This window comes from Dasypus novemcinctus, chromosome 13 (genome assembly GCF_030445035.2).
Source record: "Dasypus novemcinctus isolate mDasNov1 chromosome 13, mDasNov1.1.hap2, whole genome shotgun sequence".
Classification (NCBI taxonomy): Eukaryota; Metazoa; Chordata; class Mammalia; order Cingulata; family Dasypodidae; genus Dasypus; species Dasypus novemcinctus.
Window position 1 is genome coordinate 3,927,310 of NC_080685.1, and position 25,908 is coordinate 3,953,217.

Consider the following 25,908-nt stretch of genomic DNA (forward strand, 5'->3'; position numbering starts at 1 on the left):
TAAAAACCAGCTGATTTCTGGTATTTTGCATCAGCACCCCTTTGGCTGACTAGTACAGTCCATGTGACCTTTTCATGACTCTAAGGCCTATAGGGATAATATTTGGAGCATTTACTATGTTCTAGGAAATATGCCAAGCATCTTACATGGATTATATACTATTTTATTATCGCAATAATCCTGTAAGAAAGATACTGATATGACTCCCATTTTAAAGATGGGGGAACCAACAGTTAGGTTCCCAAAACAGCTGCTCTGAGAGGAAAAGTGGCCTTTCTACTGCTCAGCCCCAAGGTCTCTTCCGAGGGCCTGCCTCACGGCTCACTCTGGGTTTTTCTCACCCTCTCCAGGGAGTCGGCAGCTCACTGTACGGTGAGCCCCGAGGGCGCGGGCGCCCCGCCTCTCCAGCTCCCACCTTCCTTGCTACCTTTGAATACAAACCACATAGGCTTTTTCTTTTTAAGGATTTTACAGCTAATTTATGGGGAAAGGATAAGATAAAATTACCTAATGGAGGTATTATAAAGACTATAGGTTCTTATAACATTTTTACAGGCCCCCTTCCTGATTCATAAACGTTGACTCTCGGAGATGGTGAAAGGGTGTGCCTGGTACGTGCGGCTCTTCCCACTCCTCCCAGACGGATACTGCCAGGATTATCATCAGTTTTCCTTCCCCAGAATTCACACAGATTAGTGGTGAATTGAGGCTCTTAAAGGATAAGGGGGAAATAGTCTGGGGGATAAATTGTTAGAGTTATGAAGCTATGTGGATATATGGATTTTTCTTAACACCGTGGATAACATACCAAAAGAAGTACATTTTTACTCTTTTTGTATTACAGACAATTTAGAGCTGAGCACAAAATGACTCGAAGCTGTGCTTGGCCTTGACTGACCTGGCCCGGCCTGAGTGCCAGCACTTGCCCCGATGAACGCGTAATAAATCTGGGACCGACCATTGCTCCCTGGAAGCTGACCTCCTGAGAGGGTTCCACATAGCTGGCGGTGCCCCAGCACAAGGCTCTGCAGCCCCTCCCCGAGAGACCCTCACTCAGCCAAACCTCGTCCGCAGGCAGTACAAACCCTCAAAGCCTTCCCAGCTTTCTCTGGGTTTTTCTTTCTATTTTCCTCTTTTTTTTTTTTTTCAGGTCAGCTGTGTTTTCGAGAAGGCAAGGGAAGGTGTGAGGCTGGGCATGACTAGTGGTGACAGGAGAGAGGTTAGAAGAGGAAGTTATTTTTAGGAAGATTTGGGTGGGAAGGGAAACAATGCTGAGAAGAGGTAGGAGTGGGGCGGGGGACAAGGCGCACAGGGAGGACTGGTGGAAGGGTGAAGGTTTGCTGGTTGAAGGGTGAAGGTTTGCTGGTTGAAGGGTGAAGGTTTATGTAATTCTCCAGCCCGGAGGTTCTTACCAAGGGCTCGGGGAGCATGAGCTGAAATTCAAAGAACCATTATCCTTGCGGGGGCGTGTGGGGGCGTGTGGGTGCGGGGCGATGTGGTGGTTAAATGCTGCACAGGGCAGGGTGGCCCTCGGAAGGGTGGGTGGCGTTCAGCTGACGGGCAGAGGGCCCCCTGGGCAGAGCAGGCGCGAGGCCCTGCTGCAGCCCCTCTCCGTCCTCTCACGCGTTGGCAGTCCTTCCTCAGCGAGTGAGGAAGGCCCTGCAGCTGCAGGGTCCCGGGAGCCCGCCTTCATCGTGGACGCCCCAGCCCTTTTGGGAGGAGGAAGACTCACTCAGTATTCAGAAAATATTTATGAAGTGCCTGCTCTGTGCGGGGCAGTCTGTTAGGCCCAAAAGGGAATAAACACGACAGCTGCTATTTGCTGAGCTATTTTTAGAGCTGGGAGTTCACTCCAGCAGTTTTTGTTTTTTTTATTGTCCCAGAGTTCACGAAATTAACAACCTATGGAATAGGAAGACTCACCCAGCAAAGCTACTTTCTTCTCCCAATGGTATAGAGCACATTCTTACTGTAATGGTATAGAGCACATTCTTAGCCCAGCCATGAGCACAGCTTGCCCAATAAAGGTTCGTATCTGCAATATGTGAAAATTAGCAACGGGCAACCCAGCACCAGACCAGAGCACCATGAAAGGGTATTAGAGTAATGGTGCCTTCTGCCAGGAGATTAGTGGGTTATACCTATTTCTAAAGGAGCAAGGACTTGCAAATGTAAGCAACTTGATTTAAGTCTGTTCACTAGGTTGTTTTATTTCAGTGCCTTGAGGGGGTCTCAAGGCCTTTGAATTTGTGGTTCTTTAATTACGTAGAACATTAACTAGAAATTTAGTACTAGTTATTGTTTATCTCATAGGGCAGACAACAATATATTTGCCTTAATAATACAACAGTGTTTTTCATGGGGAAAAAAAAAGATGCAGCCAAGAATGTCATAAATGCTCTGATGGTTGGGTTCACGTGCCGGCCTGGCCAGGTGGGACGGTGTGCAGTTGTTTGGTCGAGCAAGCACAGCGTCTGTGGCTGATCACATGTACAATCAACAGAGAAGATTGCCTTCAACAGTGAGGGAAGTCTCACCCAACCCGCTGAAGGCTTAAAAAGGAGAAGTGATGATTCCAGCAGCCAGGAGAGAGAATCCCAATCTCTGTGTCAGCCAGCCAGCTTCTCCTAGGGAAATCCTCAAAAACTTTCATTGGAGTTCACAGCTTGCCATCTGCCCTATAATGGACTTGTCCATCCCCACAGTCATATGAGGCAATTTTTATAAAAATCTCAATCACAGATATTATGTAAATAATATCCTGTTGGTTCGGTTTCCCTAGAGAACCCTGACTAATACACCCACAAACACAAAACAATGCCCAAATGATCTTGAAGAACTAGGCCTACACAAAAGTACAGCCTATTTGTATCTCCTTTTTAAATGCTCTTTTCTTTGAAATGTGAATGCCCAAAAGACTTGGACCATGTCTTTTTCATATTAATTATTTGTAAAAGAATATTCACTTTAACAATGAATAGTGTAAGGGAAAGCCAGGGCCCTAGCACCCAGAATTTATTTCTATTTTTGCTCTGGTGACATCCAGTAATGTTCGACTTCCGTCTCCATTTCTTTAAATGGGCATAATATTTTTACCGCTTGCTAATACTTGCCTTTGAAATCTTAAGATGATAGTCATTGTGCGGGCTTAGAGCTTTATACATTACTCTTTTCCACTAAGTTATCGTTTACCTGGCAGCAACACTGATGTAATTTAAAGATCACACATGTTAAATAGGATCACTGTCTTGATAATGTTAAAGACAAATTTCATTTCCAAACCAGGACCTTATTCCTATTTACCATGTAAGTCTGTCGTGCAGGTGCCTCAACACAACCCAGCAGAGGCCCAAACTATGCAACCTGCAGCTATCCTGACTCTTGAACCTTCTTAATAGTCCAAAACAAAGCACTTCTGCTAAAATAAAGTGAATGGGAAAGATCTTAGCTAGATATACCCTCGATTTTAAACAGGCCTATACGCCTCAATGCCATTCTTCTTAATCTATAGTATTTCCATAATTGGAGACAGCTGTTACTTTGGCAAATAAGAAAATAAGTACTGTAGTGGCTTTAAGAAGCAATTGGACCTATTAGCTACTGACAGAAGAAGTACTTTGACATCATTTACACCCAGAGAAAAATTCTTTTATTTGGTAGGAACTCACATATTTAAATAGCTATTCAGCCATTGGGGCACCATTTGCACCCAACTATGATGAAGAAAGCACTAACACAGCCCTAGTTTCTTCTCCTAACACTTCTCTTTGTTCATAACTTTGGCTTTAACTCTTCTGTGGAATTCTGGGTTGGATTAGAAAATCTAAGAGCCCAAAATTTCATTAATTGATTAATTCCTCATTCCCTAAAATGAGTGGGAGACTTTTTAGGCAGGTCATACTTTTCTTTTTAATCTACATAAATCTATTTTTATTTTAATGTGATTAAGAAATTGAATATCTTAAACCCATGAGTTCACAAATATTGCTTCAGATAAGACTATCTTTTAAAATTAGTCTCGATGTCAAATTTAAGAAAATGTTACTTGTCTCTTGGTACAAGTAACATGGATTGATTGATAACAACAACAAAAATGAAAGTAAAGCGTTTCCGAATAAAGTTTGGGAAACATTGACTTAAATAATGCATGAATCCACCCAAGAAATAGTGTCAAACGGGCTGTATCCTAGAACGCTTCTCTATAATCTATATTCTTGCTCTCTAAATAATTTGACTCATGAACAAATGAGCTTAATAAACAAGTATCTTAGAATTTACAGGAATAAGATAGTGTAATAAGAAAAGTACCATATGAAAGATCCAGAGGTAAGGAAGCATAGAACAAAGGTAATTAAATCTGATTCAAAAATATTTTCAACATTTCTGGAGGGAAACGGACTTGGCCCAGTGGTTAGGGCGTCCATCTACCACATGGGAGGTCCATGGTTCAAACCCCGGGCCTCCTTGACCCGTGTGGAGCTGGCCCATGCACAGTGCTGATGTGTACAAGGAGTGCCCTGCCACGCAGGGGTGTCCCCACATAGGGGAGCCCCACGCACAAGGAGTGCGCCCTGTAAGGAGAGCTGCCCAGCGTGAAAGGAAGTGCAGCCTGCCCAGGAATGGCACCACACACATGGAGAGCTGACACAGCAAGATGACGCAACAAAAAGAGACACAGATTCCTGTGCCACTGACAACAACAGAAGCGGACAAAAGAAGAAGATGCAGCAAATAGACACAGAGAACAGACAACTGGGGCAGGGAAGAAATAAATAAATCTTTAAAAAAATTTTTTCTGGAAATTAGACAAAGTCTATAGGACCATTTGGTGAATAAAGAGGCTGATTAAATGCATCTTAGAATTTTTCAGGCTGTGACAATGTCTTCATATTATATGGCAGTAATTTGATATATTAGTGATACACTTATCCCAGTGTTTGATTTAGCGCATAGCGCCTTCCTAAGTAAAATGCTGCCGTGACTCTACTGGCCGCAGCCTGGTCCCCAAGGCACCGATGTGAGCTGGCCTTCATCTGGGAGAGGAGTAGAACTTCACTCCTGTTTTCACATGCGGTTCATTTCCATCACTTCTGGCATCTAAAGCATGTGGCTCTTTTATCTACTTACACATGGAACATGTAAGACTAAAAGGAGCATTGGGTCTTACCCATTTTCATAATCCATATACCTTTGCCCCGTGCCTAAAACAAATAAATATTTGTTGAACCAAAAGAAATAGATATTTTAATGATGAATAAACCATTATCCAGTTCTGCTATAAGATATCAGTCATTTGAATGTTTTTCATCATTCTATTTTTTTTTTATTTTCCATGGCCTGCATATTTCAGTAAGAATGAAAAGGCAAAGAATTTGGGGCATGTATCTCAATTCCCCACAATGTAACTCTTTTAGAGAGTGGACAGAAGGAGCCTCAGTTGAGCAATTATTGTTGGGGTATGCAAAACTGCCCTTGAAATTTCCTGCCTAAATGCCCTGTATTCAGATTCATTTAATAACCTCCTATTTGAATTTGAATATCCACTGAAGAATGTTTATGGTTCTTGGTCAACTTTATCAAAAAGCAAACTCATTTTGTTTTTTTTTTTTTTTTGGTCTTAGCTCTTGGGAAAAATCAGCCCTTGGTCATAATAAACAGCTTATCTCAGGTACATAATAATATCTATTGCCTTTGCTACTTTCAAAGCATGACACCACTAATATTTATAATCCATGCGCTAGTCCCATTGCTAACTATAGGACTTTAGCACTCACAGCAAACCTCTGAGATACATACTATACTTATTCCCATTTGACATTTCAGGAAATCAGAGCCCAGAGAAGTGGGGTCTCTTGTTCAAAGGCCCACAGTTTGCATCCACTGAACTGGCCTAAGAGCGCCAGCAATCCGACTCCAAAGCCCGCGTGCTGAAGGACTCTCCTGTGCTTTTGTCCTTAATTCTCCTATTTTATATCATGTTTTACAGATAAGCCTCTTTCAAACGTTCTTTAAAGGAGAAAGGCTGTGGTTCCTAAGTTTATAAATCAATTTTAAGCTGAGTCCCTCCATAACTGTCTTTTTAAAATCCTTTTATGGTACCCAAAAAAAAAAAAATCATTCTTTAAATATATCTGTACTTTTGTGTTTCTGTGGAAAGTTTTGCTTGCTGTTGGGCGCCAAACTCAAGTTACAATGCACACCCATCTGCCGTTCTTCTCTTGATGTTCATGTATTAATAATAACATTTTGGGACTTAAGGATACCCACTTCCTGGCTTCCTCCTTAGTAATCACACCCACAGCTGGTACACCCTAGCAACAGGGAGAAAACTAATTTCGTGCTCCAAACATTTTGAAGTTGGAGTCTTCAGGGCAGCTTAGGTCCATCCTCTCTCCGAGGAGCCCCTTGTGGCTCCGGCAGTCAGTCCTTAGCACAGTGGCTGAAGTTTTTATCTGGCGTAACGGAGCCCGGGGTTTCAAATGACAGAATGCCAGTGTTAACCCCGTAGTCTAAGTCTGCCACTGCAAATTTACTGAGCGCAGAGGGAATAATTAAGAACATAGCTCCTGCCCCACAACCTAATTATCCACTAGTCTAGCTCCCAAACGTTTAAAACACTGTCCTCTCTCCTCTGCTCGAAGACTTTAAGGAAATTCATATGGTTGTAACATATCTAGCATGTGTTAAGTAGCAATGCCTCAACATTAATGGGTTTGTAATAATGCTATTGCAGATGAATAGGAAAATGTCATCTTTACTTGCAAGTGTGTGTCTTTATTTCCATGTATGACATGTATGTATGAATATATGTTTTCTACTATAGAGAAAGGATAGATGGCACCAGAAGTGGAGGTGGATAATTTTAAATGAATGCGTAGTCAGTTTATGCATTCTCTTCTTTTTCTGTTGCAACCGTGGTTACTGCTTTCCATGACTTGGTAGCTTAGATTGAATTTCTACTCTTGCTATGTTTAGAATCTATTTTTAACTTGGCCAACTGACTTACTCTGGAACCATGTGAATATTGCTATTTTAAAATATGTAATAGTTGTCCCTAGAACCAATTAAAAATCATATAAAAGACCACTGCTTGTCCCACTCCCCTGTACATGTTCCAGGATGTAAAATAATGATTTTTGAAAATAAACATTTACAGACTTCCTACTGTATGTTAGGCAATAGGCTGTGTGCTTTTGTGTGTTTTCTCATTTAATCCTTAAAAGAAATCCTGTGTTGGTAGAGACTTCTTGCCCTGCCAAGGATACTGTAATTCCAGGCATAATCATCAGGCTGTGTCCTCGGTCCTGAGTTCAAATCCTATCTTTGCCTCCTGTTAGCTATACGAACTTGGGCAAATTAGCTAACCTCTGCGTTTCAGTTTTTTCCTTTGTAAAATGGGAACAATAATACTTCCTTGAAGGTTATGTATGAGGCAAGATCATGTGAGTTGATGTAGCATATTGGGCACTTCCGCAGTGTCAGGCACAGCGCGGCTGCACAGTAAATGACAGTTACTCTTGGGGTTCATTATTCCCAGTTTCAAGTTTCTTCCTGTACGTCCCAGGAAAGAAAAGGAGAGATGGAAGACCTGGGACGACGCAGGTGGTGAGCGGCTGAGGACACCGCTCTAGGGCTATTTGACCTTGGCAATCTGATCCCAGCAGCTGGGCGGTGCTGCAGTGACCCGCGGGGGCGCGGATGGCGGCCGGGCCTTTCCGCTGGGGCCTTTTCCCCGGGAGAGCTCGAACATCTGCTTAGCAGAGGATCAGCTGCGAGCAGGCCCGTGCTGGGGTGCTGGCTTAGGAAGAAGCAGCTCTGCACACACCTGCAGAGAAATCCCCGGCTCTCACGGGTACCTCCAAGCGGGCCTGGAGGAGAACCACCTGGCGAAGCTGTCAGAGTCCCTGCCACGTTCCCCGGGAAGCCAGTCGCGTGCCTGCTGGACAGCACGCCCAGGGGCTTTTCTGGGGGGCCTGAGTTTACGTCCCAAGACTAAGTTTTCCCTGAGTGCCGGTAGAGGTAACAGACTATTCCACCTATTCCTGCTCGAGTGACTCTTGGATGGCTCTTTCTCCCGTCTGCTGTTGGCCTTTTCTAACTGACGTGGATTCCGTTCCTTTAGCTTCTGGGCAGGAGCTGGCGGACCGAGGCACCTGAGCTGGGTGAGGAAGGAATTCAGACAGCTCTCACTGCAGGGGCAGCAGAGCCATGGAGGGGAAGAGTGTTCTTGTTTGTCTTTTCGTTTACTCTTATCATTATTGAAATAATGATGATGCTCTAATGATACAGTGAGGAATGCACAACTATGTGATTATTCCAGATACACTTTGGATGAATTGTATGCTTCATTAATATGATCAATAAAATTGATTTGTTGAAAAAAATGACAAAGAACCAAATATATTAATCACTGTTGAATAAACTACTTTCATTTGGAAGAAAAACATAAAAAAGAGCTCCCCCATTTCCCGAGTTTCTACTTATATATCAAGAATGTCACGAGTGAGACAATACCACCACATTAGGTGGGTTAGGAGGACTGGCGCTCCTGGCATTACACGTCCAATGTGTTTAAAAGCAAACTCTTTTATTATGTGACTATAATGAGAAACACATTATTTTCTCCTGGTTATCTAAAGGAACAGAAAGAAACTATGTCATCTGCTGAGTGTCCACTGATGTGTAATAGAAGAAATCTTCACGGAGCGTAGTTTTGAATGTTGGTTCTGGCGTTTCCTGTGCATGTCTTGTATCCTTAGATGCTAGTACAGCTCTCTGTCATCGTGTCTGTGCCATAGCAGTCTCTGAGGCAATGAAAATTGCAATGATGCTGCCTACTACGTCAAGACTTAAACATTTTTAAAGAAAGAATTTGCATGAAATTTTACAAACTGGAGGACCCTCATTTTGTATGATAAAACAAAATGATCTAAGTAGCCCTTGGAGAGTATTTCTATTTTAATCTCTCTCTTTTTTCTTGTGCACAATCTTGTTTAGAAAACTCATTTTATTTGCCTTAAATAGGCAGTCAGGATTTATGTAAATTTTGATTGTTCATATGATACAGTCAGCAAAAATTAAACACCTACTCTCAAAAAATGTTATATAGTATATTGAAAAATTAGTTTTTTTAATATTGATATCTAAATCCAGCTTAACTTTCCTGCTTGTATTTTTAAAATGTCTCCCATTTAAAAATTCAGTATTCTCAGTAAAAGTTTCACAATGGATGGGTCTTCCTCGTAGAAATAATTTAGTTTTCATATGAATACCTAGCTGGCAGAGTTTAGAAGTGTAATAAAGTCAATTATTTAAATGTGGCTCATTTAACTGGTTTAACTCATACATATTGTCAGACTTGAATGAGAATTTATTTTGACGTCTTTTTATTCAGTGCTTTGAGGTTTTATTAGAAGAAACTCTCAGTAAAAAGGATAGTCTTGTTTAAAATTCTTTTTCCATTACTTAAAAAGGGTTAGCTATTTTTTGAATCCGTAATATATGCACATGGTACAAAATTCAAAGGTACAAAGAAGGCTGAGAGTGAAAAGGCTGCCTCCCCTCCCCCTTCTCTGTGCCCCAGCCTCCTAAGAGGTACTTACCAGTTCTATTTTTCTCTACTTATTAAAAGCCAGGTGCAAATATTTAAATTCTTCATTAATGTCTTGTTACCTTCCTTTTAGGATAATCAGAAAAATGGCATATAATCCAGAATCCTAGACAAAGTCCTTATGTTACAAATGAAGCATAAAGAAAAGAAAATTTACTTATTTTCTCTGAGCCTGGGGAAAGTCTTCTATTGCACATTAACACAACAACGATGGTAAAGCCTGCCACAGATTTTAAAGGAAAAGCCAAAATGATCTATATTGTATATTTTAACTAAGGAGAAAACTTTCATCAAAGTTAAAGATCATATGTTGCAGGGACAAATACAGGACATTATATATCCTGCCATAACATACTGAATGGACAGGGAGAGAGTGTAAACTATAATCCATGCTGTGTAGCAGTGTTCCAAAATGTATTCATCAAATGCACTGAATGCACCATCCTAATGAAAGAAATTGTTGATGTGGGGAGTGGGGCATATGGGAGCCTCCTATATTTTTTAATGTAACATTTTGTGTGATCTATGTATCTTTTAAAAATAAATAAAAAATACAGTTTTTAAAAAGTTAAAGATCCTAATAAAGCCTTTAGTTATTTGATAGTCATTTTTTGTATATACTATCTCTTTCTCAGGTTGCCTATTACCTGGATCAAAGCTTTTCATGAATTTATATAGGATTTGAAGAAATACAATTTCCCCTAACTAGAAATCCTTCTGTTCCTAATGATTTATTTTTTCAAAAGTCAAGTTCAAAAAGTAGTCTGTAATGGAATAGTGTTCAGCTCTAAAAAGGGATGAAGTTCTGTTACACGCTACTACATGGATGAACCCTGAAGACATCAGGTTGAGTGAAATAAACCTGACACAAAGGGACAAACATTGTATGATCTTGCTTATATGGAAAAATTGAAAGATGCAAATCCAGAGTCAGAAACCAGAACACAGGTTACGGGGCTGGTTAGGAGTGGGGAGTGGGGAGGTAATGCTTAACTGGTGCAGAGTTCCTATTGGGCATGATAGAAGAGTTTTGGGTGGTATAAGGGCGGCGTAACATTGTGACTAACACCATTGAATTATGTTCTGATAGTGGATGAAATGGGCAATTTTAGGTTGCATATATGTTACCAGAATAGATTTTTAAAAAACACAACAACCCATAGAACTATACAACACAAAGACTGAAGCCTAGTATAAACTATGGAACAGAGGTGGTATGATTATAGTAGCATTGCTTCATCAATTGATACCATACTTATGCAAAGTATTAATAATAGGGAAAACTGTGGGGGGTATATATGAGAGCTCTGTACTTTCTGTAACTGCTCTAACACAAAATAAGAATCAACTAAGAAATGTATAAGTTATACAGAGTTTTATTAATGAATCACAAATTTTATTTCCAAAGGTAAACATCACTAAACATGCATACATGTTAAAACAATAAAATTTTCAATTTTGTTCATCTTTTTCTTTTTGCATAGGACATCATGACAATATAGAATCTATGCCATACAAAATACATACAAAGTTTCCTCCGAGCAGGCCATGGCCAGATCGGGAGCTGGACACCTAGGATGCTTCAGTGTGGTCATCTGGGGAAGATGAAACGTGGCCTTCGTGAGTTGGGGCAGTGCTGGTTAAAACAACAGAAAGACCTACAGGACAGGAAAATGTGTGCTCAAGGGAAACTGTCTTGGACCCTTGAGTATACAGATTTTAAGAGTAGTATGCAACGATGCTTAACTCTCACAACAACCCTGCGAGATCAGGTCTGTGGGTCCTTTGGAGATGTGGGAGCTGACACCCTGAGCCCCGAGGCGCCTTCCCGCAGGCTCACAGTGGTCTGTGTGTCTGGTTGCACCTCTAGCTCTGACGACCTAAGTCAGGATTCTGTGTTGGAAACACAGAATCCACTAAAACACAGAATCCACTAGTCTAGAAACAGTGGGACCCTGGACACTGTGCATCTCATTGCATCAAGGCATATGCCAGAAGCCTGAAGACATTCATAAGCAAAATGGAGTCAAGAAAACTAGCTAAAAATAGATGTAAGTGAGTTCATAATGGATAAAGTAATGATTTCCTCCCAGGTGTTGACGATCGGCCGATATGCTCCGAGGAGTTGATGCAGTAAGGCTGCGTCCTTGGCCCTGCGTTCCTCTAGGTTTTATTCATGCTTTGGGCCAGAGCAGAGATGTATTATAGCAGGACTTACAATTATTGAATAATTGAATGAATGAATGAGGATAGTTGTACTGTGCTGATCAGAGTTTTAACTGTCACAAGGTTCAAGTCAATAATTATATCAAATGACAAACTGACAAATGTTCTTTGGTCAAGGCTAATATTATACAAGGAAATTTAACAAGGATAAATGTTAAATCCTAAACCTAGGTTTCCACAGTCATGTGCACCGTGAGAAGACAGGAACATTAAGGCTTAAAGTGTGAAAGAAAGAGAAAAATGAACGGAAACAAAGAATGCTGTGAATTTTAGTGGCTATGAACCTCAAAATGAGGTTAGTAGCATGATATAGCTAACAAATTAAATTAATAGACAATTAGGGAACAAAAATAAAGGAAGGTATGTTCTACCACCATATAGGCTCTACAGTAGTCAGGCTCCATCTGGGGTACGTTTCAAATTCTGGGTCCCACTCTGTGATGGCCGAGTTCATGTGTCAGCTTGGCTAGGAATCCAGTTGTTTGGTCAAGCAAGCCTGGCCAGATTGTTAGAGTGAGGATGTCATGGATTTAAATCATCACTATGTTGATTGCCTCTATGGCTAATCTCTACAATCACCTGAGGAGATTGCCTTCAACAAGGAGAGATGTCTCATCCAATCAGTTGGAGGCCCTAAAGGGAGAAGTGAGTGTTTCAGCAGTCAGAAGGGAGAATTCCCATCTTTTTTCCAGCTAGCCAGTTTCTCCCCATGAATTCATCAAAAAGTTTCATCAGAGTCCCCAGCGTCTTGCAGGCTGCCCTAAGGAACTTAGACTCGCCCATCCCCACAGCCATGTGAGCCAGTTCCTATAATAAATCTCATAATATCCACATTAGGATGTATATATCCTGTTTCCCCGGGGAAGCCTGACTAATAAACACGTGTCAACAGGAACAATAACAATTGTAGAGGAGCCACAGGAAAGTGACTAAGGTGACGCGTGAAAGCGAATCTTTGAATGGCTGATGAAATTATGGATTTGGGTCTAGAGAACTGCAATAGGATATTACTGGACCATAGACTCGCAGAGTTTGAAGGATCCTCAGAGGTCATCTCACTTACCTGTCCCTCTGCCTGGAAGTTTTACACACATCTCAAAAAGACCAGGACACAGAGGGAGCGGTGGCTGGTCTAGAATCAGACCCGAGTTTTCACAGCGTTGTGCCTACGACGGCCCCGTCGGCATCACCTGGGAACTCGTTAGAAATGGAATTCTTGGCCCCACACCAGGTCTATTGAATCAGAAACTCCCGCGGTGGGACCCAGCAATCTGCATTTTAATGTCCCACAGGCTGATCCTGCTGCAGGCTAAAATCTGAGAAGCGTGACAGATCGTCAGATGTGGATTCGTAGCCTGGCATCTTGAGTGCACTTAAGTGTGTGCTTGAACACCTACCTTCTCACCGATCCCCATTCGCCTCTCCTCACCCTGGTCCCACCGATAACTGAATTAATCCTGTGCAATGGCCATTTGTCCAGGCTTTTGGCTTCGCTGCCTCCAAATCCCCCGTTTATGGGTCTTCATGGGAGAGCAGGTATCTGCCTTCCTCTCCCACCCCTCACGCGCAGGGCGTGAATGTGTGACACAGCCTGGCCATTTAGCTACGCCTGCCTGAACTCTGGCAAGGATGAAGGGGCAATTTAGAATTCATTCCTGGAGCAGGCCTAGGAGTAGGCATTGGCAGAAGTGCCGGAGGCTGGTGGTGGAAGCGGCTGCTTCGCCCCAGGAGGTGTGGGGAGTGACCGTGGCTGTGGGTGCTGCCTAACTTCCTGGGGCTCCTGTCCCTTTCCTGAGCCTGGTTCTCCAGCCTACCTATAGGTGCTGCAATCTAGCCTGTACCATTTTTTTTTTTTTTTTGGCTGTTTCTGTAAAAAAAAAAGTCATTGGAAACTTATTGGGATTGCATTGAGTCTGTAAATAAATTTGTGTAAAATTGATATCTTAATGATATATATACATAATATTATTAAATTGTCTTTTAAAAAAGATACATAGAGAAAAGGACTTGGACCAGTGGTTAGGGTGTCCATCTACCACATGGGAGGTCCACGGTTCAAACCCCGGGCCTCCTTGACCCGTGTGGAGCTGGCCCATGCGCAGTGCTGATGCGTGCAAGGAGTGCCCTGCCACGCAGGGGTGTCCCCCGCGTAGGGGAGCCCCACGGGCAAGGAGCGCGCCCCGTAAGGAGAGCCGCCCAGCGCGAAAGAGAGTGCAGCCTGCCCAGGAATGGCGCCACACACACGGAGAGCTGACGCAACAAGATGACGCAACTAAAAGAGACACAGATTCCCGTGCCACTGACGACAACAGAAGCGGACAAAAAAGAACATGCAGCGAATAGACACAGAGAACAGACAACTGAGGGGAGAGTGGGGAAGGGGAGAGAAATAAATAAAAATAAATATTTTTAAAAAAAGATACATAGATCACAAAAATGTTACATTAAAAAATATAAGAGGGGGAAGCGGATTTGGCTCAACTGATTGGGCGTCCACCTGCCACATGGGAGGTCTAGGGTTCAAACCCAGGGCCTCCTGGCCCATGTGGTGAGCTGGCCCACGCACAGTTCTGATGCGCGCAAGGAATGTGGTGCCATACAGGGATCTCCACCACGTAGGGGAGCCCCACGCGTGAGGAGTGCGCCCCATAAGGAGAGCCACCCTGTGTGAAAAAAAGTGCAGTCTGCCCAGAAGTGACACCAGACACACGGAGGGCTGATGCAGCAAGATGACGCAACAAAAAGAGACACAGATTCCCAGTGCCACTGATAAGAATATAAGCCGACACAGAAGAACACACAGCAAATGGACACAGAGAGCAGGCAATAGGGGTGGGGAGGGGAGAGAAATAAACAAAAAATCTTTAAAAAAAAAAAAATATATATATATATATATATATAAGAGGTTCCCACATATCCCACACACACCCCCCAACTCCTCCCACATTAACAAGCTCTTTCATCCTTGTGGCACATTCATTGCATTTGGTGAATACATTTTGGAGCTCTGCTGCACCTGTCTGTTTAATACAGTCCTCTTACTAAGTTAGGCAGAGTCCATTTTTGTTGCTTACAACCAAGATGAGAAGGATATGCATCTATCTATTCCTTGGGAAATGCCCCATAGTCGGCTAAGTGGGACATGTCTTATTGTCTGTGCTGTAGACAGGGACAAAAATAGGCAATCAGAGCTGGCCAACATGACAAGGGAGAAGAAAAAAAGATTGCAGCTAGTGGCTGGACTCGGGCTATTTTTCTAACCCACCACGTGAAAATCTGGGAGAGATCCCAGACACTTCGTGGAGTGATCCAACAACACTTGAGTTTTACGTTCCCACATTATTTTTAGAATTGATTTTTGTAGGAAGTTCTATCAAAATACCAATGGCCAGATCACCTATGAGGTGATATTCTTGCCAAAGATTTTGAACTTATATTGAATCAAACCTCTCCAGCTAACTTTCATTTGCAGGAAATGAAGGAGGGAGAGTGTAGCAGTTTGATATGGTTATGAATTCCAAAAATAGATGTTGAGTTATGTTCGTAATCTGGGCTGTACCTGGGCATGATTGAGTTAGGATTGGGGCTTTGATTGGGCCACATGATTAGGACCTTGAGTCCCCCCCTTTGGTGGGTGGGGCCTCACAGATTAAAGGCATGGCAAAGGACAGAGTTGGGGGTTTTTGATGTTGGCGTCCCCGTGCCTCACACTGCGCTCGGCCTAGGACGGATGTTAGCACCTGTTGGCTCGTGCCACTGAAATCCTAGTAGAGAGCATCATAGCAGACACCTTGAGGGGTAAGTGCAAACGGAAAATGAGCGCCACACTTCACTTAGTAAGTAACTGCATGGCCCCACAGCTCGGCCCGGCAAAGTGGCCTTCCTGCCTCGAGGCGTGGGAAGTGGACGATGCCACAGGTGGCCGTCACAGGGCCACTCTTCTCAAGGAGACAGGACCTTCGCCTTGCTTGGAAGCGGTGCACACACACGCACCACTTATACGTCCTCTGTGCATCTCCAAAGACAAGCGTCCCCTCTGCCAGCAAGAGAAGGCTAACAATAGCCCAGTGGCCTGGCGACGCCTGTTAGAAATTAACTGTGAAGAAGGGAGTGTTCGTCTCCTCAGCACTTTCGGACGCACCTTTTCTTGTCTTTCCTTCATTCTGGCAGGTGTGAATGACCTGCCTTTTAAACTTTAAAAATAGGTGCCCAGAATGTGCTTTGAAATAGTTCAAGAACCCAGCATCATAGGAATCCCAGATTCCATAAAAATTCGAGCTGCACTTTCATCCCTCTGAGCAGTGTGTCTTCCATCCTCACTTCAAAAGCTATCACCCTGATATTTTTCTTTACTTACTTTTCATCGGTTTCATCTTCGAATGAAAAGAAAACTTCAAGTAGTGGAAAAGGGGTGCTTCTAGAACCTGCTCTGTTGATCTAGAGCATGCGCATGGCAAACTAGATTTGGAGACCACAAACTGACCCGCCTGAGAGACACGATGGAGCCAGCCCTCCTGTACTCTGACAAGGACATCTTACGGAGGGGCTCTTGACTAGATTTCCTAAGGACATGTCAACCGCATCAGATGAATATGAATTCCGTTCACAGAATATTAATTGTTTGCCCTCTCTGCTGCATTACGATAGAGAGAGCACAAAGGACGGTTCGTGGAACGCTAAGCACATGCCTTTCCCACATTCTCCTTCCAGGCAGGGGGGCTGCAGGGGTCCTCTGGGTGTGGCACCTTGGCCACCACCGACCGCCCTGGGTAAGAGTTCTGGCCAAAGCCAGGGAACCTCAGGGAAGGAGCAGAGCCGGGAGGGCCTGGCGGGGGAGCCCGGCCAGCGGGAGGAGTCCAGCCTGCAGATGGGTCCAGGGCCTTTCCCCGGGGGGTGAGGATGTGAGCCGGACGGCGACAAGGCTTCAGATCTGGATCTGGGGGAAATGAGTTAGTACGAGGGCCATGTTGCTAAAGGAGGGTGTGAGAGGCTTTGCTCGGAGGAAAGAACAGAGTATCAGATCTTTAGAGGTGCTGTTGTTTCCTAAAAGGCGCTCCTTGGAATTTCCATTTTCTTTTTTTCTTTTTTTAAGGATTTATTTTATTTATTTCTCTCCCCCCTCCCCCACCCCCCCCCCCCTTGTCTGCTCTCTGTGTTCATTCGCTGCGTCCACTTGCATTCTTGGCAGCACCGGGAATCTGTGTTTCCTTTTGTTGCATCGTCTTGCTGTGTCAGCTCTCCGTGTGGGTGGCGCCATTCCTGGGCAGGCTGCACTTTTTTCGTGTGGGGCGGCTCTCCTTACGGGGCGCACTCCTTGCTCGTGGAGCTCCCCTACATGGGGGACACCCCTGCGTGGCATGGCACTCCTTGCACACATCAGCGCTGCGCAGGGGCCAGCTCACCACACGGATCAGGAGGCCCTAGGTATCGAACCCTGGACCCTCCGTATGGCAGATGGACACTCTATCAGTCGAGCCATGTCCATTGCCCATTGAGCCACGTCCACTCTTCTCCATTTTCTATGGAGTCTGGATTTTCTGCAGCTGAGACATTTTCTTGTTTCCTTACTTGCCTGGTCTTATTACATAATTAAAAATGCCTTTTAAAATTATAAAAATGATACATAGCCATTGAACAAATCACAAACAATAAAGACATATATGTTGGTGTAAGTGACAGCTGATCCTGCCCCTCATTTTAACCAAGGATAACCACTATTAAAAGTTTTGGTGTCATGTTCTCGCATATTTCTTTTAGCATAGTATGTTCTGTAAACTTGCTTCCTTCATTCCGCAATGGATAGTTGCCATGTAAAAAGTTATGTATATCCATATAATCTAGAGTTGATCCTCCTTCACAGTAACTTGGTCCTACGAAGTTGCCCGTGAATTCTGAATCAACAGATACTGAACCATTGCTCCTAGGTGAAATGCAGGGGTAGGTTCCTGAGAGCGTCTGTTCACAGCATTTTCATCAACCGATCAATCCCCAACCTTGGTTTATGTGTGTTTCTATTTAGGCACCTCACTCACTAAATATTATTGATTCATTAATATTGAATTCAGGACCAACAGCACCATAACTCACGCATGAATGAAACTCAACTGGTACACGTATTTTCTCCACAAGGTGCATCACAGCCTTCTTGCGTTTAGCTGGTACTTCGATATTCCACTTGGGAGTCACAAAAAGCCCAAAAATGTGAAAAAGAACAGAACTAAATATCCTGCAAAAAAAAAGTCACTTGTTTACAGTACGAGAGTGCAAAGAAGAGGACCAAGCTGCTGTCTTGTTCAAGCTCAGCTGGGAAGGGGCATATCAGGCAACTCAGATTTTTCACTGCTCTGCACATGTCTGTGAATAACCGCAAAAGTGCTGCAAGTACTGGCTTTGGGTTACAAATGCATTTTAGCGAGTAAGCGCATGTGCAGATGTGGACTCCACGAACAGTGAGGCGAGGCTGCGTATGCCTTACTCTTTGCAACGGCTGCCCAGTATTCCATTGTACGGATATACCATATTTTACAGGATTAATCTGATACTAGATGGATATAGCGCCTATTTCAAAATTTTGAAAGAACAACCAGTAATACAAAGGTCACCCTTTTCCACATATGTTTTTGTATTTATGCAACTATTTCTACACAAGAAATTCCCAAGAACAGATACGGAGAGTTGAAGGGAATGTGTGCTTAAAATGTTAATAGATATTGCCAAATTGCCTCCTGACTACTTGAGCTCATCTAAGCTTCACTCGGTTTCATGCCATCTAAAGCCTGGAACCAATTCAGATTCGGCTACACTGGACGTCGGCTCTCCATTCCTGTGAAGCTGCCCAAATGAATGCCTGATGCCATCTCTTCTTCATCACCTGGGAGTGACGGTGTGTCTTGCCGTGCTGTTCCACACGAGCTGACTTAAGTAAGTTACGCCAGCAGGAACGCCTCACACATTTTGAGGAGTCCTTTAGGGTGTCATCCAGGAACTGCGGTATGCAGGTGCTGTCCTCACAAAAAGCAACAGCCAAAGAGACACACAAACTAATTTCAAATGTATTAGTGCAGCAGTGTGCCTGGATGTCCAGGCTAAAGAAGGTAAAAGCTTTATACAAAATGGCACCAGGCAGATTTTATAGAGAGAGGCTTTATGTCGAAGCCAGCTTGAACTCTGCTATGTGGAAGTGACACGTCAAATAACGTTTAAATAGCCAAAACAAAAATGGCATTAAGACTTTCAAAATACAGCAGACTAAAAGACCAATGGAGAAGAAAGACGTAGGCCAGATCTACTCAGTTCAGTTGCTGGAAAACTTTTACGTGTGTTTGGAATAACTTAATTATGTGAATCTACTTTTTCAATGATTACTTTTAAAAATCTAAATATAGATGAATTATTTCTGATGAAAATTTAGCATCTGGATTGAGATGTGCTGCTAGTGTAAAAAACACACTGGATTGCAGAGACTTAATACAGAAACAGAGATGGAAAGTATCTCATGGATATCAGCGAAACAACCGTGTTTCAGACACAGCGGGTGTTTTCGCTCCCCACGCTGCGCAAGGCAGCTGCCGTGAAGGGGGTCGGCTGGAGCCACGGGACGTCCCTGTGCCGGTCCCGAGGCTGCGGAAAGCGCCCGGCGCCGGGCGCCACCAAGGCGCCGCTCCCTTCCCGAGGCCAGCGGCCGGGAGCCGCAGCGCCTGCAGGTCGCCCTCTCTCCCGGGCCTCACCCACCCCAGCTTCCCGCTTCCCCCGGGGGCAGGCGGGTGGCGCCTCCGCTGAAGCGCCGGGTCCCCACGGCCTCTCGGGCCACGGCCGGGAGGGGACGGGCTCCCAGAACACGTGTCCCGCAGCCCAGAGCCCCACGCGGAGGGTAGACGAGGGCCTCAGTGAAACGACCCTCACCTGCTTCTCGCTCTGCTTCTAATGTGGCTGCTGGACGACTTTAGTCACCTGTGCGGCTTGTCACCTGTCTCCGCTGGCCTCGCTGGGGGACGCTCGTCGTTCACCGCCTGCTCTTTCCGCCGTCCTCCGGGCGGCCGCGCCTCGCTCAGGCCTTTACTAGCTCAGTCCTCGAAAAAGGCCCCTTGCTCAGCAGGGACACAGAGCTGCACACTGTGCGTGTCCGTCCACCCCGCCACCCTCCTGGGCCCTCCTGTGGCCTCCTCCATGTCACCGGCCTCCTCCAGGCCACCAGCCTCCTCCGTGTCACTGGCCTCCTCGTCGTCACCAGCCTCCTGCTCATCCCCAGCCTCCTCCAGGCCACCGGCCTCCTCCTCATCACCAGCCTCCTCCGTGTCACCAGCCTCCTCCGTGTCACTGGCCTCCTCCAGGCCACCAACCTCCTCCGTGTCACCAGCCTCCTCCATGTCACCAGCCTCCTCCAGGCCACCAGCCTCCTCCATGTCACCGGCCTCCTCCTCATCACCAGCCTCCTCTGTGTCACCGGCCTCCTCCATGTCACCGGCCTCCTCCTCATCACCAGCCTCCTGCTCATCCCCAGCCTCCTCCATGTCACCAGCCTCCTCATCACCAGCCTCCTCCGTGTCACTGGCCTCCTCCAGGCCACCAACCTCCTCCGTGTCACCAGCCTCCTCCATGTCACCAGCCTCCTCCAGGCCACCAGCCTCCTCCATGTCACCGGCCTCCTCCTCATCACCAGCCTCCTCCGTGTCACCGGCCTCCTCCATGTCACCAGCCTCCTCCTCATCACCAGCCTCCTCCATGTCACCAGCCTCCTCCAGGCCACCAGCCTCCTCCTCGTCACCAGCCTCCTCCATGTCACCGGCCTCCTCCATGTCACCAGCCTCCTCCATGTCACCAGCCTCCTCCTCGTCACCAGCCTCCTCCATGTCACCGGCCTCCTCCATGTCACCAGCCTCCTCCGTGTCACCGGCCTCCTCCGTGTCACCAGCCTCCTCCATGTCACCAGCCTCCTCCGTGTCACCGGCCTCCTCCATATCACCAGCCTCCTCCTCGTCACCAGCCTCCTCGTCGTCACCAGCCTCCTCCGTGTCACCAGCCTCCTCCGTGTCACCGGCCTCCTCCATGTCACCAGCCTCCTCCGTGTCACCGGCCTCCTCTGTGTCACCAGCCTCCTCCATGTCACCAGCCTCCTCCGTGTCACCAGCCTCCTCCATATCACCAGCCTCCTGCTCGTCACCAGCCTCCTCCGTGTCACCGGCCTCCTCCATGTCACCGGCCTCCTCCGTGTCACCGGCCTCCTCCTCATCACCAGCCTCCTCTGTGTCACCAGCCTCCTCCATGTCACCAGCCTCCTCCGTGTCACCGGCCTCCTCCTCATCACCAGCCTCCTCTGTGTCACCAGCCTCCTCCATGTCACCAGCCTCCTCCGTGTCACCAGCCTCCTCCGTGTCACCGGCCTCCTCCATGTCACCAGCCTCCTCCGTGTCACCGGCCTCCTCCATGTCACCAGCCTCCTCCATGTCACCGGCCTCCTCCATGTCACCAGCCTCCTCTGTGTCACCGGCCTCCTCCATGTCACCGGCCTCCTCCTCATCACCAGCCTCCTCTGTGTCACCGGCCTCCTCCATGTCACCGGCCTCCTCCTCATCACCAGCCTCCTGCTCATCCCCAGCCTCCTCCATGTCACCAGCCTCCTCCAGGCCACCAGCCTCCTCCTCGTCACCAGCCTCCTCCGTGTCACCAGCCTCCTCCTCATCACCAGCCTCCTCTGTGTCACCGGCCTCCTCCATGTCACCGGCCTCCTCCATGTCACCAGCCTCCTGCTCATCCCCAGCCTCCTCCATGTCACCAGCCTCCTCATCCCCAGCCTCCTCCGTGTCACCGGCCTCCTCCTTCCACTCCTGCTGAGGGGCCCCTTCTCCCTGCCCCAAACCTCAGCTCCATCTTCTGTCTTACAAGAGAAGTTAGAAATCCAAACTCCCACTTGGAATCCCCCGAGGCTGCGACAGAGCCGCCTCCGCGGTGCCCCTGGCCCTTTCCTCCTAACAGGCACCTGCTCTTAATCTGGGCAGCGGGTTCCCAGCGAAAAGAAAACATTGTCCAGCCACCCTTGCCTCTTGAGAGGACAACGAGCTCTACGGGGAAGCCGTGTGGGACTTCCAGACAATCTCTACTTAAACGCAGCCAAGAACCGTCTCCTTTCGTCCTGTCTCCTTCCTTCCTGACAGAATGCCAAGGGCTGGAGCCCTGCACCCACTTTGCACCACCGACAGGACTGAGGGCGGAAGCCACGTGCTGAGGACAGGAGCCGAGGGGCCCGCCAGCTCTGGGGCCACCCTTCAAATTGCTTCCCTTTGGTCTTTCCTTGACATGAGAAAGAAACAAATTCTATCCTATTTAGGCCACTTAAGGGATTTTCTGCTCATATGTGGCCAAACCTAATTTGGCAATTGCTTCATGCTTTGTTTTGTTTCTCTTTTTTCACAGCACTATGTACACACAAAGAAATACAACAGAAACAAATACCCAAACTGCCCATGGCCCACCAATAGGCGATGTCGACTGCAAGTGCCTGGGCCTCAGTTTCCCTGTTTGAAAATTCAGTTCATTTAACTAAACATTTCTGAGGCCATTCCCAAGTATAAAATTTTATGTTTTATATTAAGGTGGTCACCATTTGTATATGGGGTATTTCAGGTGCTGGTATGCCACAGTGAAGGAGAATATAAATTGAACTCTTGCCTAACAGGTGTCTTGTAAACCAGTGGGTGCCAGCCTTTAAGCTCAGATGTGCCCCTCACACACAGTGTAAACAAGACAAGTCACTTAACTTCTGTGTTCTGATTAGTCTAATCACCAACTAGAGTTTATAATACTTTACCTCAATAATAGAACCCAATATGTATTGAGTGTTTCACATGGATTATTTTATTTAATCCTCACATTATCTGCAATTTCTCTGAGAAAAATGCAAAAGGAAATTAGGCAACTTGCCCGCACCTGTTAAGCACTGGTGCCAGGTTTTAAAAAATCAGTTTAATTCTTTGTGTACTTGGAGGATCAAATGAAAATAATGAATGTGAAAATGTTTGAGGAAATTAACAATTGCATGCAAATTCTTTTGGGTCACCAAAGGCAGAATGAAAACAAAGTTTCCAAGTAGATATGTGTGCTACACAATTCAGAGCTGATATTTAGCAGTTACTTCATGCCAGGCATGTTGCCAAGGATGTTACATCCATTGCCTGTCAGGAAGCAAACAGGTACCTGTGCGCTAAGGACACAAAAGGAGCCAGAACGGGCACATTGGAGAAACGAGTCCACCTGCTGGGAGCGTAATTTCAAGGTAACATCAAGCCTCAGCTGCCAACACCCTCCCTTCCACACCTTCCTGCCCTGTATTAGCCAACGGGGTGCCAATGCAAAATTCCAGAAATTGGTGGGGTTTTATAAAGGGTACTAATTTGGGGTCGGAGCTTACAGTGACCAGGCCATAAAGCGTAAGTTACTTCCCTCACCGAAGTCTATTTCCATGTGTTGGAGCAAGATGGCACCGACATCTGCCAGGGTTCAGGTTTCCTGGACTCCTCTCTTCCCAGGCCCTGCTTTGCTCTGGGCTCAGGTCTTCTGTTTTATCCACAAGGTCAGCTGGAGACTATCAGGTGAATGGCTCTGTCTCTCTCCCTGGGGTTTCTGCCATGTGTAAGGAGCCATCTCTGTTCCTCTGTGTTCTTCTCCTGGCACAGGTCCTCTCTTCCTGGGGCTGGCTTCTCTTTCCTTTGTGTGCCTACATCCCAGGTCTCCAGCTCAAGACTCCAGCATCAAACTCCAAATCAAAACTCCAACCTCAAAGTCTCCATCTCTGTCCTTTGCCATGCCTCTTATCTGTGAGTCCCCACCCACCAAGGGGTGGGAACTTCAACATGCAACTGATGTAGCCCAATCAAAGCCCTAATCATAGTTTAATTATGCCCAGGTACAGACCAGTTTACAAACATAAGCCAATATCTATTTTTGGAATTCATAACTATGTCAAACTGCTACATGCTCTCACCAGTCAGGTGTGTTTACAATTTAGGGCTGGGACTTAGCCCTAATCAAAATCTCTTAGGCATGGTTCATCAACTCATTTCCCTTTTTGTCATTTTTTAAGTTTTGGAAAAAGATCACCTCCACAAAAATACTATGAGAAAAATTACAAAATATTAACTTGTGCAGTCCTAGTTATGCATGGTCATTAAACCTAAGCCTTGATTCCATCTCTCCCAAAATCCCTCCAAAATGAGTCAAACTGATAGCAGGCACATCAAAAACTTAATACATGTCAGGGTTATTCAAGAGAGTTTCAATGTACTCACTGACTTAATCCTCATAATTAAGATACTAATCCAATTAGGTAAGTACTAATATTACCCCATTTTCTAGAGAAGATTCTAAAATTTCCTAGAAAGAGTAACAGGTCACACACAAAGGAACTGGAATAACATATTGCTCTATAACAACAGAAAACTAGCGTTCTTTTTTTCAGCAGAAGAAAGGAAAAGAGGCCTTCAAAATTCAGAGAAAACATGATTTTCAGACAAAAATTACATCTCCAGCCTATAGAAGAAAGTAAAAGAAAGGCAACCTTACCTGTTGTGCAAAATTGCAAAACTTTTTTCTTCTGCGCTTTTTTTAAGATCAGGAAGCTCTTGGAAAATGCACACCACCAAAAAGACAAGGTAACCCAAAAAAGGATGAGACATGAGCTCCAGGAAATGGGAAATTCAACACAGAAGAGAGGTCAAGAGAGTTTCCAGGGTGCTGGTGACGGGACGGCCAGGCCTCAGCCGGGCAGTGGGCTCAGAGAGCAGCCAGCCCACCTAGACCAGGAGCAGGGGGCTCCGCAGGGCTGTGGGCAGGAGAAAATGAAACTAACGGGCTACTTAATGTACGCCATCAGTTTGCATCTTTGTTGGGGCGTTTGGGGCGGAATTCTTGTCCTTCCACCGAAAACCAAGCAAGTGTCATTAACGGTCATAATCATGTAAATATTACAAACGGAGTAAAGCAAATTTACAGCGTGACTACATGGGCAAGATGGGGTGAAGGTGATGGAGCAAGCCTGGGGCGTCCGGCTCCACGGAAGGACAAGCACTTTCAAATCCCCGGCAGAAGCGGAGTGGGTGACCGTGGGTGCCGCTGGGGAAGGGCAAGAGGGGCTTGAGAGAAGTGGGCTGGGAGGCAGCTGATTGTCATCGTGGGCCCAATAGCACTTTTGTTTTTTTTAAGATTTGTTTATTTATTTCCCCCTTTGCGGCTTGTTCCTTTCTTATGCTGTCTCTTTGTGTCCATTTGCTGCACGCTTTTTCTGTATCTGCTTCTCTCCTTTGTTGTGTCATCTTGCTGTGCCAGCTCTCCCCGGCGCACGGGCCAACTTGCCTTCACAAGGACGCGAACCCAGGGCCTCCCATATGGTAGACGGGAGCCCAACTGGTTGAGCCACAGCTGCTTCCCCCAATAGCACTTCTGACTCTTTAAGCTAATGTACAAACATTGCATGTGAAAATCACCATAGCCTGGGTAAATAATCCCCGGCTTCTCCAGTTGCCTGATGTGTCAAGTAGGAGCCTTCAGCCTGGCTGCCAAGTCCCTCTGCAAGCCATCTTCTCTCTCCCTATCTACGCCCGTCCCTGCTTCTTCTCTGTCTTGTACTTTTGGTCCAGTCGAGTACTATTTGCTTGGTCTTCCTCAACTCCTTTAAAAAATATCATTCATCCTCACAGGGCCTACATGATGGAATAAAGGAGAGTATGGGCCATGATGTGAACCAATGTATATGAGGTGCAGAGGTGCCCAAAGATGTACTTACCAAATCCAATGGATGTGTCATGATGATGGGAACGAGTGTTGTTGGGGGGGAGGGGGAGGGGGGGTGGGGGGGTGGGGTTGAATGGGACCTCACATATATATTTTTAATGTAATATTATTACAAAGTCAATAAAAAATAAAAAAATTAAAAAAAAAAAATAGGGAACTCTAATGTAAACTGTGGCCTATGAAAATTGTACAGTTATAATACTATAATTGTACAAATGCACCATACTAATGCAATGTGTTAATAGTGGGGGTGGGGTGGTATGGGTAATGTGGAGACTCTATTTTCTGCA

General features: G+C 45.6%; 1 protein-coding gene across 1 annotated transcript; it reads right to left on the reverse strand.

Moving 5' to 3' along the window:
- Positions 1 to 19,899: 19,899 nt before the first annotated feature.
- LOC131273119 (cysteine-rich, acidic integral membrane protein-like) lies at positions 19,900 to 21,603 on the reverse strand. The gene has a single exon (XM_058275361.1). It carries the CDS (start codon positions 21,601 to 21,603, stop codon positions 19,900 to 19,902), a length of 1,704 nt encoding a protein of 567 aa, XP_058131344.1.
- Between the last annotated feature and the right edge of the window lie 4,305 nt (positions 21,604 to 25,908).

Coding starts and splice junctions, on each gene's coding strand:
- LOC131273119 (XM_058275361.1), bottom strand. CDS start 21,603: ATGGAGGAGGCTGGGGATGAGCAGGAGGCTGGTGACATGGAGGAGGCC.